This window comes from Pseudopodoces humilis, chromosome 8 (genome assembly GCF_049639895.1).
Source record: "Pseudopodoces humilis isolate 2021_Gansu_Grassland_sample_001 chromosome 8, ASM4963989v1, whole genome shotgun sequence".
Lineage (NCBI taxonomy): Eukaryota > Metazoa > Chordata > Aves > Passeriformes > Paridae > Pseudopodoces > Pseudopodoces humilis.
In genome coordinates this window covers 23,749,940-23,761,664 of record NC_142207.1, presented here as the reverse complement: position 1 = coordinate 23,761,664, position 11,725 = coordinate 23,749,940, and the positions used below count along the sequence as shown (strand labels likewise).

At 47.0% G+C, this 11,725-nt stretch overlaps 1 protein-coding gene across 2 annotated transcripts; it reads left to right on the top strand.

The window, feature by feature from the left end:
- Positions 1-522: 522 nt before the first annotated feature.
- NEUROD1 (neuronal differentiation 1) lies at positions 523-2,975 on the top strand. 2 transcript variants are annotated; one of them, XM_088058946.1, is made up of 2 exons: positions 523-626; positions 1,737-2,975. In XM_088058946.1, exon 2 carries the CDS (start codon positions 1,746-1,748, stop codon positions 2,832-2,834), a length of 1,089 nt encoding a protein of 362 aa, XP_087915072.1. In that variant the 5' UTR covers positions 523-626; positions 1,737-1,745; the 3' UTR covers positions 2,835-2,975. The 2 variants fall into 2 exon arrangements, with proteins under 2 accessions (XP_087915072.1, XP_005519915.2); XM_005519858.3 differs by lacking the exon at positions 523-626 and having other exon boundaries at positions 1,731-2,975.
- The last annotated feature ends 8,750 nt before the right edge of the window (positions 2,976-11,725 follow it).

Genomic DNA, 11,725 nt, shown 5'->3' with positions numbered 1-11,725 from the left:
CCCAGCACCGGAGAAAACCGGGCAAAGAGGAGGGGGTCCGTGGAGGCGAGAGAGCGACAAGGACCAGGACAGGGAGTCTCCGGGGGTCAGAGGCGCCCGTTAGGAGATGTAGGGAGGGGGGTGGCCGGCGGGGACCCTCGGTGGCCGCCCCCCAGAACAATGGGAACAATGCGGCTCGGCGGGCCGGCGGCTGGGCGGTGTTGGGCGCGGTGCTGAGCGGTGGCGGTGGCGGTGGCGGGGCGGTGACAGATGGCGCGGCCCGCGGGTCACCGCGGGCGTGGCGGCTCCGCGGGCGGGCGCGCGGCCGCATACAAATCAGGGGCGTCACGTGGGGGGGGGCGCCGCGCGCCTGACGTGGGCGGCCATATGGCGCGTGCCACCGCGCGGGGCGGGGCGCGGGGCGGGGCGCAGGCGCGCGGGGCGCGGCGGTCGCGCGCGGCCCGGGTGCAGGTGCCGGCCCCCCGGCGCGCATCCTCCGTCCCGCTATATAACGGGGGGAGCCCGGCGCTGGGCCACCTCGGGAAAAAATACACACCGACACGCACGCACCCGCGCCGAGCCCTCGCACGGAGAGCTGTGCCGGGGTTATGAGACCGTCACCGCGCAGGAGAGGCTGAGCGACGGAGGTAACGGGAAACCGTGTTTTACCCCCGCGGGAAAAGGGTTCGCGGCGGCTGCCGGGGCGGGAGAGGACCCTGCGAGGTCGGGGCGGTCGGGATCTGCCTCTGCCGGAACGACTCCGGGTTTTTTTGTCACTTGCGGTCGTTCCCGCTGGTGTGTGCGGGCACACCTGTATCCATCCATAGACGCACACATACATACGTGTATACATATGTATATGTATATATTTATATATGCGTCCATACGCACATAAAAATATGTATACGTGCGTCCGTTTCTACAGACGCATATTACATATGTTAACGTGCTTCCACCGATGCACCTCTGAACTTTGGGCTCCTTTTCCTTCGCGGAGCGCGATCGCCAGGGTCCCAGCGCAGGCTGCGCCTCGGCGGGCGTGCGGCATTGTTTCTTCCCGGTGTGCCCGACGCTACCGGGGGACGGTCGCAACCCCGCGCGAAAGGTCCCCGCGGGAAGCGGGGGAACCGATGCCCGTTTGCGACAGAGGGGACGACGGAGACGGGAAGCCGGGGCCAACCCCGCACCTGTTACCACGGGCAGGGGCCGCTCAGCCCCTCCGCGAGCACCCAGTGACAGTCCTGTGGACGAAGGCGGGACCGGGGAGCAGGTGCTCGGAGCGCGCTGGGGCGGCACAAGCCCCACGCAAGGAGGCGGCAAGGGGGAGCCGCCGAGACCGGCGGGGACAGTCGTCGCAGGCCGCCACCCGTCCCTGTAGGTGCCCCGTGTGTGCGTGGGTCCGCCTCCCCCCTTCCCCTCTTCGGTAAAAATGTTTGAGGATTTTTTTCGAAACAAAACAAAACAACCCACGCTCGGTCCACTTGCGTCGTGCCGCCCGGGATGCCTCCCGCACGCATAATCTGCTTATATTCCCCGCTAATATCGGCGAGTTACATAATGGCATTTGAACATATGTCAACTTAACTACAAGGCAGGAACGCATAGACAATTAAAAGTTTGCCCTGGCACGGTGGGGAATCCAGGGCTTCCCTCGGGAGGGGGCGGCGGGACCGGGGAGCGAAGCGCGGGCAACTTCTCCCCGGGGGTGGCCGCTGCTCCGGGTGCTGACACGTCTCTTTTCTGTCTTCGCGATGCAGAGGCTCACCATGACCAAGTCGTACAGCGAGAGCGGGCTGATGGGCGAGCCCCAGCCGCAGGGCCCCCCGAGCTGGACGGACGAGTGCCTCAGCTCCCAGGACGAGGAGCACGAGGTGGACAAGAAGGAGGAGGACCTGGAGGGTCTGCACGCCGAGGCCGAGGGGGACTCGCTGCGGAACGGAGAGGAGGAAGACGAGGAGGACGACTTGGACGAAGAGGAGGAGGAAGAGGAGGAGGAGGAAGACGACGACCAGAAGCCCAAGAGGCGGGGCCCCAAGAAGAAGAAGATGACCAAGGCGCGCATGGAGCGGTTCAAGCTGCGGCGCATGAAGGCCAACGCTCGGGAGCGCAACCGCATGCACGGGCTGAACGCGGCCCTGGACAACCTGCGCAAGGTGGTGCCCTGCTATTCCAAGACGCAGAAGCTCTCCAAGATCGAGACCCTGCGCCTCGCCAAGAACTACATCTGGGCGCTCTCCGAGATCCTCCGCTCGGGCAAGAGCCCGGACCTGGTGTCCTTCGTGCAGACTCTCTGCAAGGGCCTGTCGCAGCCCACCACCAACTTGGTGGCCGGCTGCCTGCAGCTCAACCCGCGGACTTTCCTCCCCGAGCAGAGCCAGGAGGTGCCGCCGCACGTGGCGGCGGCGGCGGCGGCGGGCGCGCCCTTCCCGGCGCATCCCTACCCCTACCAGTCGCCGGGCTTGCCCAGCCCGCCCTACGGCACCATGGACAGCTCCCACCTCTTCCACCTCAAGCCTCCGCATGCCTATGGCGCCGCGCTGGAGCCCTTCTTCGAGAGCGGGCTGGCGGAGGGCGCCAGCCCCGCCTTCGACGGGCCGCTCAGCCCGCCCCTCAGCGTGAACGGCAACTTCTCCTTCAAGCACGAACCGGCCGCCGACTTCGACAAGAGCTACGCCTTCTCCATGCACTACCCCGCCGCCGCCGCCGCGCTGGCCGCCGCGCCCGCCCACGCCGCCATCTTCCCGCCCGCCGCCTCCCGCTGCGAGATCCCGGTGGACGGGCTGGCGTCCTACGAGGGCCACCCGCACCACGAGCGCGTCCTCAGCGCCCAGCTCAACGCCATCTTCCACGACTGAGCCTCCCCGCGCCGCAGGGAGGGCCGGGGGAGCCGCGCCCCGCCGCCCGCCACCGCCTTGTTTACAGGGGGCAGCCCGGCGGGTCCCGCCGCCGCCTCGGGGCCGCCGCGTCCCCCCCCGCTCACCCGCTGTCTTTGCTTCCGCTCCTCCGAGCGACGCTGTAAATTGGGGTAGGGGCATTGGGATCGCGTCAATTACCTGATCGGGATAACAAAATCACAAGCAATAATTAGGATCTATGCAATTTTTAAACTAGCGATGGGCCAATTACAAAATATATATGAAATCTATATTTTTCAACCAACGTTTTACTACTTGTTACCTTTCCCATGCTGAATTATTTTGTTGTGATTTTGTACAGAATTTTTAATGACTTTTTATAACGTGAATTTCCTATTTTAAACCATGCAGCTTCATCAATTTTTATACATATTGGAAAGGTAGAATTATATCTAATTTATACAAAATGATTTAACTAATTTAAACCAGCAGAAAAGTGCTTAGAGAAGTTATGTTGCCTTAGCACTTCTTTCCTTTTCAAATAGATGAAAAAGAAAAAAAAAATGCACAATCCAGGCAATTTCTTTCCCATGCAAGTCTCTTTTTTCATTTTTATTCATTTTTATTCATTTTTCTTTATTTCTTTTTCCTTTCCCCCCCGTACAATAAGAACCAGATCCCCTAGGTTTTGAGAAGATATAAGAATGATAGACTTATTTTCTATTAAAACATATCATTTCAACACATTACTTGCACAAACTTGTATATAAAGATTATAAGCAAATGCCAACACCCTTTTTAAATCGAAAGCTGCTTGACTATCACATACAATTTGCACTGTTTCTTTTTAGTCTTTGAACTCCTTGGCATTCCGTGTTTTTGGTTTGTTGGATTTTTGGTTTTGTTTGTTTGGGGTTTTTTTGTTTGTTTTTGTTTGTTTTTTTTTAAGATAACTTGAAGATGTTAATGTTTCCAGGCGCTATAAATGCATGATTTTATACATGTTCACACAATCCGTGGTTGTCATATGCTCATTTTATAAATCTGAACCGAAATCTAATCAGGTTGTTAAAGTCGGGCTATATACCTATTGTAGTCGATTAGTACGGTAGCTTGAAACAAATTCAAACCATTTAATCCGTAATTAGAACAATAGCTATTGCATGTACAATGCAGTCCAGAATAAGTGCTGTTTGAAATGTAACGCTGGTTCAACTGGAATCAATCTGTACTGTAATTTTGTTTGTAATCCTGTATATTATGGTGTAATGCACACTGGGATTTTAGAAAAAACATCCATCCTTTGGCAACAGCATAGTATTGAACATTTGGTCGAATGTTGCATTTTTCCTTAAATGTGATTTTTTTTTTTCTTAGTGTAAGTAATTCCTATGGGATTATTGTTTTATTCGGATAGCTCATGAAAGGTGCAACACTTATTATTTGTAGAATAAAATTGGACTAAAAAAAAGGACACGGATTCTTTACTTACCTTGAGGAGCACTCGGGGCGGGGGGTGTTCGTTTGTTTACAGCGAACCCGGCTATTTGCAATGCTGATTTGTTGAATGAGGGGAACGGGGCAGAGGCGCAGTTCGCCGGGGAGCTGCGGTTGCCGGCGCGGGCGGCCACGGGCAGCTCAGCCCGGTCCCGGCCCGCGGGGTGTCCCCGGCCCGGTCCCGGCCCGCGGGGTGTCCCCGGCCCGGTCTCGGCCCGCGGGGTGTCCCCGGCCCGGTCCCGGCCCGCGGGGTGTCCCCGGCCCGGTCCCGGCCCGCGGGGTGTCCCCGGCCCGGTCCCGGCCGGGACCCGCACACCGGGAGCGGACGCTTCGGCCCCGGCGTGGCGGCAGCAGGTGCGCCTTCCCCGCGCAAGGCAGACCTGGAGCCGCGCTATCGACCCGTCCGTTCCTCTTCCCAGAAGGGAAACATATTCCTTTAATCTTCGCTGATTATTCTGAGGCTTAAGAAACCCGGAGACACAACCTGCGGGAGAGCAATTCCCCTAATGACCAGGAACAATTATCAACAGGTCTTTGCCTCCGACCATCAGAAACAGATTTAAGACGTTACCTGAAATACTTTATATAAAGCCTGTCACAAAGCGGAGGTATTTCATAAATATTTCAGCTAAACCCAGCAGAAACTAAACAAGCTCTCCTATGGATGAGGGCATTTCCACCCACCCACCCCCTCCCTCAGGAGAAATCAAGCTTCTGGAGTCTATTTTAAAGGTGTTTGTAGTTACAAAAATCTCATGTGTAAGCATGGCAAACCTTTCCTAGCAGTTTAGCAGCCCCTGCTGCCAGGCTTCCCTGTTAAAAACATGCTAAGATTTAACTGCGATGCTGGCTGATGCGTTTTGCTGCATCTCCCTGCATTTCGCCAGAGTCTGTAGCTCCACGCTCAAAAACTGTTGCTGAATCTGAAAAGAAAGCAAGCAAAAGGCAGCTTTGCAAGGACCCATTAACCTTTCTCAGTCAGCAGCAGTACAGGTAAATGTGCCCTAGATAACCTGAGGGGGATAAATGATTGACGATATTTAAGATAAAATTGAAAAAGCTGACCCAGGCTTGCTTGCCTTTTGGTTATGTGCCTTCTTCCTAAATACAAGGATTCTTCTAGTCAGTCAAGGGGCAACTCACATGCCACCATCTTTTATTCAAAGGCAGGCACAGATGTTCCTTCTGCAGGGGAGGTTTTAATTTATGAAAATGATATTGTTTATGCATGAATGCACTCTGCATAACACACAGTACTTCCATCTGATGAGAGAAATACCACAGAACCAGTGCCAATGTCAGGAACATATTCTGCGAATTTAGTCGCTTAAATGTTTAATGAATATTTGGAAGGCATTTCCAAAGCACAAGAAACCTTTTCAACTACCTTTTCTGTTTCCACTGTTGATAACAAAATTCAACTCCTCCAGTCAATGCAACCTACTTAAAAGATCTACCTAGGCCATCTCAATATTTGCTACTGTGATACTTCAAAGAAAGTAATGTTTTAATGTTATGAGCAATCTAATAAGGAAAATTAATTAGGCATTTTGGTAACTAGAGGCTCTATTTTACAAATCACTTGTGAGTTTACTTATTTCAATTAGTTTTGGGTGGTTTTTTCCTTATCATCATCATTTTAAAATATTGGACATGTTCCCCCCTCCCCCACTTCACTGATGCTTCTTATGTCTCCATGATATTTCTTTCATACTATTAACATCAAGCCAAATGTTGAAATTTCTGCTCATGACTCCCACAGGAAGGTCTATCAAGGTCTCTTTTAATGGAGAGAATTACTCACACTGTTCTCCTTATATGAACATATCGCTAATTAACTGAGGCTGTAGCGGCATTATCTAACTTCCACATGCAGAGAAAACTTTGGGGTTGATTTGTACCCACACACATACCAGGTCAGCCAGCACAGCCCTAAAACTTTATTTTTAGGGCTGGTTTTGACAAATGGCCCTTCCCCTCTTATGACATACTTCTGGCAGCAGAAATTGCTCTGCCACCAATGCATGCTTGAGGTTACATCTGCAGGTACGGTATATGAGAAACAGTCACGCCGTGCAGCTTTTCCCTTCCTGGTGATCTGGAACAACAGAAGAGGATCTGTGGAGGTTGTGGACCCATTGTTGGCTGTGACAGACACAGCTGAATCCCCAGCTACGGCAGAAGAATCTGAAATGGTGGAGTTCCAGGTTGCATTCACAAGATGTCTGAGAGACTGTAGCCTCTGGTTTTACCTAGCCCAAATGAACAATGTGCCTGAGCAACACCAGACCTTGGCCCAGTGCACTCAGAAGGAGTCTCCAGGTAAAGGGAAGTAGATTCAAGGAGAACAGAGATTCCTGAATTCACCAGAAGAAAACAGAGAGCCACCTTCTCCAAAAGATACTAGCACAGAATATTAATAAACTAACATGGAAAAACAATATGCAGTTCCAGAGGTAATACGGGTTAACATAAATAATTCTAAACTAAGTACTGAGAGCAAGTAAAACAATTATTTTCTATCTTCTGTAACAGTAAGGAAATCTTGCCATTATTTCAATATTGTAACTGATTAAAACTAGATCCACCACGACCTTATCAATTGCTTCTGACATATTAAAAACATGAGTCTCTTTTTAAAAATAATACAATCTATCTGTTCAGAGAACCATTTTGTCAAATAGTTTTAGAAATTACAGAGTTAAATTTAATTCTCTCTTTTTACACATAAAAGGTATCTTAAGATAAAATAATCAAATGAAACCCACTCATATCTCACTTGTTTCTATTGAGGAAGAACAGAAATGAAACTTGGAGTTCTGCCTGGTGCTGTATCAGGAAATATATGCAGAAATTTGTCTTTGTTTTTATTGACCAAGATGGGTTGTATGGTAATTATTTCAGAAATTGTAAGTGGTCTACACTCTTTCCTTAGCTGAAAATCCCATATTACAAAGAACCCTTGAAAAACATAGTACATAGATAATGATACTGAAACAGTGAGCTGAAGACCTAAAAATACACTGTTATTTAGATATCTACATAAGTGTTTTTTAAATAATTCATATATGTATTTAACAAACTGTCAGAAGCTATGCAATACAAAATTAAAACTGACAATGCTCTCAAAGCATTCTCTTAAGTATTTAGGTTGCCTACAGGGTATGTAAAACATAGAATATTAGCCCTAGTTTTCAGTTCCCTAGCTTATAGTAGTTTGCAGCATAGAGTTAACTGCATTTTCCATAAAATAAAATAGAAGCAACGAATATTTACATGTTTACCAACACTGTGACAGAACAATAGAAAATAAGATTCAAAGGGGCAAAAAAAAATCTTAAAAGATAGCATACCAACCTTAATGCAAAGAAAAGACAATATACCCTGATCAATAGATTCTCATTTTATATTCTTCCTATTACCACATTTTTCTCTATTGTTCTGATTAAGATTAATTTCGATTCACGGGAGTATCAGGAATGGCTCAAACTTCAAGACTGCATTTCTGCAGCTTCTTGTACCTGCATAATAATTTCACTTGTTCTTGTTGTTCTCTTTTCAAAGGTTTGCCCATTTCCTTACATACTTTTCTTTCTCTGTTCTTTAAAGCTTTCCTTCTTCTGAAAATTTAAAGATGTATAGCAATAGTAATGCTCTCTTCTACAGACCATTGATGCCATTTTCCTTCAGAATAAGTTATGGCTTCGCTTATCGTGCAAAAATTTGGTGTTCTGCTTAATGTCACTTCTTCACAGCAAACCAACTCAACAGAGCTGAATTAATATTGAGAGTTACAAACAATTATTTTTTAAAGTAGAAATGTAAGAAGGGAGAATACTTAGGAGAGCTAATATCTGTGAATGAACAGCTGAAGTATAACTGGCTTTACAAAACCATCATTGTATAAACACATGCTGTAGCCAGAAAAACATGTAAGCCAAGGGTATGCTGCCAACTTCAAAATTCAGGTTTCTCCAGAAGGAAATCTCCATTAGCTACAGAAAACAAGTCAGCTACCAGAAACGTTCAGTCAAAAGCTCTGGAATGGGAATAAGGTATTTTCCCCAGAGTGTCCTTTCATCTCTTCTTGTCTAAATTCCTGGTCCTTAGCTTGAACTTCAAATTTCTTATTAGTCCAAGACTGGCCTGCTTACCTCATTGCATTTTTACAGACATTTTTATTGATTTGGGAGGACACGTTTTTCAAGAGCAAGCTTTACTGCTTGCTGTCCTTCAGTAAACACTAGCTGTACTTCCCTTACTCACTATTTCTGTCACAGTTTCTCCTACCTCCTTCGTCACAAGGTTTTTCTGGGAAAGAGTTCTGAAGCTCTCACTACTTCTTTGCATCTAGAGAGCAAGGGATGACTTCCAGAATGAAATACTGTTAGTTAAGGAGAGCTTAGCTCCTCTCCTTGTTTCCTACTACCTCTTTTCAGGGTCCAGAGGATGCTTCCCTCTCCTAGGTCATCTGGCTGTGCTCAAGGCCAGCACCCCGACCTGGGGCAAAATCTCCTCTGGATCCAGAGGATCTGCTGAGAACAAACTCAAACTCAAATGCAAGATCTGTGTTTTAGAAGAGGCTCTTTTGCATGGTGTCTTCCTTCGTTGCAGCCATGTCAGTGCCATATTCTGGTCCTGACCCACAAACTTGATGTTCTTGCCTGACTTTGGACCTGCCTTGATAAAATAGGCTTCCCTGGTGGCTGGCTGCCGGGCTAGCACTGACACTGGCTACTGTCACCTGACCTGACCTCATGACTCTGCTTTTCAGCTGGGTGCTGGACCTACCTTGATACAAGGGGTTTGTCTCACTATCTGGAACCTTGTTGAACTTATCTACACACAGTTCTGTTTACCTTGGTCAGGTGTAGGGGATCCTACCTGACTCTAAACCCCTCTTCCTTTATGAAGCAGCCTGCTCCTGCTGTTCCTCATAATTCTTCCTCTGGCTGCAAGGGCCATGAGGACACTATTGAGCCTTAAAAACCTTGAGCATCCCCACCTGCAACCCCCTCCCTGACCCTACACATGAGCCTGGAGCTCTATTCAAGTCCAGTCTGGGACTAAAATTTTTCAGTTACTGTGGGATGCTGGTCTTCAGATCAGCCACAATCCTGGTCTGGCTCCAAGCCCTGCTGATCTAGACCTGCCTCATCATTATAAACCTGGCTGATGATTTGGGTTTTTGATGGATTCTAGCACCCTCCCCAGACTTCTTTGCTCAGGTACTTCCAGGTGGGTCCTGGCCAGAAACGTCCCTGCCTTGCTAGGCCTGGCATCTTCTTTGGCTCCCTGTTTCTTGGGGAGCAGCTGGCCCTTTCTGTTCTTGACAATGGCTTTGCTTCCCTTCTTCCCCCTGCCCTCTTTTTTTTTTTTTTTTTTTTCTGACTTCACTTGAGATACTTGTCTAAAAAACCCAATCAAATAAATGTGTGAAGACCATTTCTAAGGCAGCTCCACAACCTCTCTGGAAACCATCTGGAAAGTTTCAAAACTTAATTTGAAGGTTTATCATAAAAAATGTTATTCAACTTAATCTTTATTAAGAGGAGAACAGGACTTCTCTATTTTTCCTGTCTCTTGGTATTGAATCATAAAATGGATTGGGTTGGAAATGACCCTAGACTCGTACCAATACCCCTGCTATGCCCACGGTCACCTTTCACTAGACCAGGTTGATCAGAGCTCCAATCTGGCCTTAAACACTTCCAGGGTTGGGGCATCCACAACTTGTCTGAGCAGCCTGTTCAAGTGCCGCACCACTCTCATAGTAAAGAACTTTTCCCTAATACAGAAGCTGAACCTACTCTCAGCTGGAAACCAGTCCCCCTTGTTTGTCACAATGTGCTCTCTTAAAAAGTCTCTCTCCATCTTTCATGTAAGCTCCTTTCAGGTACTGGAATCAAAATGTATGTGAGAGAACAGGAAAGTAAACCACACTTTACCTACTTTGGCTGACCTGCAATGTCTCCTGCATCATCCCATTTCCACATGCAGCACACCGTGCTTCTAGAAGTCCCTTGATCATTCTGTTGTCACAGGTAGTGAAATGCTCCACTTCCAAAATTGGCTACTATCAAAGTTGTTGAAGAAATCAAGACTGTTGACTATAGGCTCAGTGCTCCATGCTGCTTGAATGCCTACTATACAATTCCTACCGATTGTCTTGAATCTTCTTTTTCTTTGAGAAACGTCACAGAAGATACTACATTAGCTCATCTATTCACACAACCATTTTTGACAAGAAAGCTCAAGGAAGCTTTATATGTGAGAGTTCCAGACAATCTAGAAAAATTGATAAAATTATATTCCTGGACTATTCCATGCATTTCTAAACTCAGTGTGCAAATCTGAAATTTGTGATAAGTAAAATAAAAAGTCTGTTAGAACAGACTTGTTTAGAACTTCCCCCCCCCCAGGAAAAAAGTGTCTGTCTCAGATTTACAAAGAATTGTGGGGATTGAAGATTGAACAGTAGCAAAATACCGTGAACAGACTTGTATGGGTTTTTTTTTACTATATACAGTTCTCTTACTATTTTATGTTTTTATCTAATACATTTAGTACCTTAACTGTTACTCATTTAATAGACTTTTCAAGTAATGCCTATAAGAAGGTGTTAGAAGCTTTAATTACATCAGTTGAAGGATATTACAGGTCTCTAAGGAACTGCAGTAGTTTTCCACTAGTGGTACTGAAAACACTATTATTGTAGGGTTCTAAGCCAGTTATGATCTCACCCTTTCCTCTGCCTTAGGAGAAATTATCGGGTGATAATATGTAATATTCACTAGGTGGTATAGGCTAATAAATTGTCCCAGAAACAAATATAAATTACTGCAGGGGATTATACAGGGCATACGGCCTCAAAAGAGATTTGACTATATCTAGCTTCACATTATGCTTTATCTTCCAGTTAATGATTTAGCTTTCCTTTTGAATGAGATTGGTGCAAACACATTAAAGATCACTGACACCAAATAACAGGCAGAAGTTGAATTGGTTCATCTACTCCTGTATCAGAATGATAAATGTTAAGGCAAGCTTGTTTGGCTCAGTTTTTCTGGCCTCTTCAGTCACTTTTTTTGCTTAAAGCTACTTTGCACTAAACTTCTACACTCTACACATAATTTAAATTATTTATACCTTATTCTATCTGATTACTTTGCAGTTGAGATATTTGTATCCCAACAAAGAAGACCTAAGGGACAAAACAAAAATTGAGACTATTACTAAAAGCTTTAAGCAAACATAAACCTTATGTGGTCATGTTGTGATTCAGAAAGGCAAATTGGTGAGGGCTGCATTTCGGTAAAAGTTGTATTAGTGGCTCAATCCAAATTGAAAACAGGTTGCATATTTAACAAATATTTGGAATATACTTTAAACAT

Excerpts from the sequence above, each read along its gene's own strand:
- NEUROD1 (XM_005519858.3), top strand. The coding sequence starts at position 1,731 with ATGCAGAGGCTCACCATGACCAAGTCGTACAGCGAGAGCGGGCTGATG.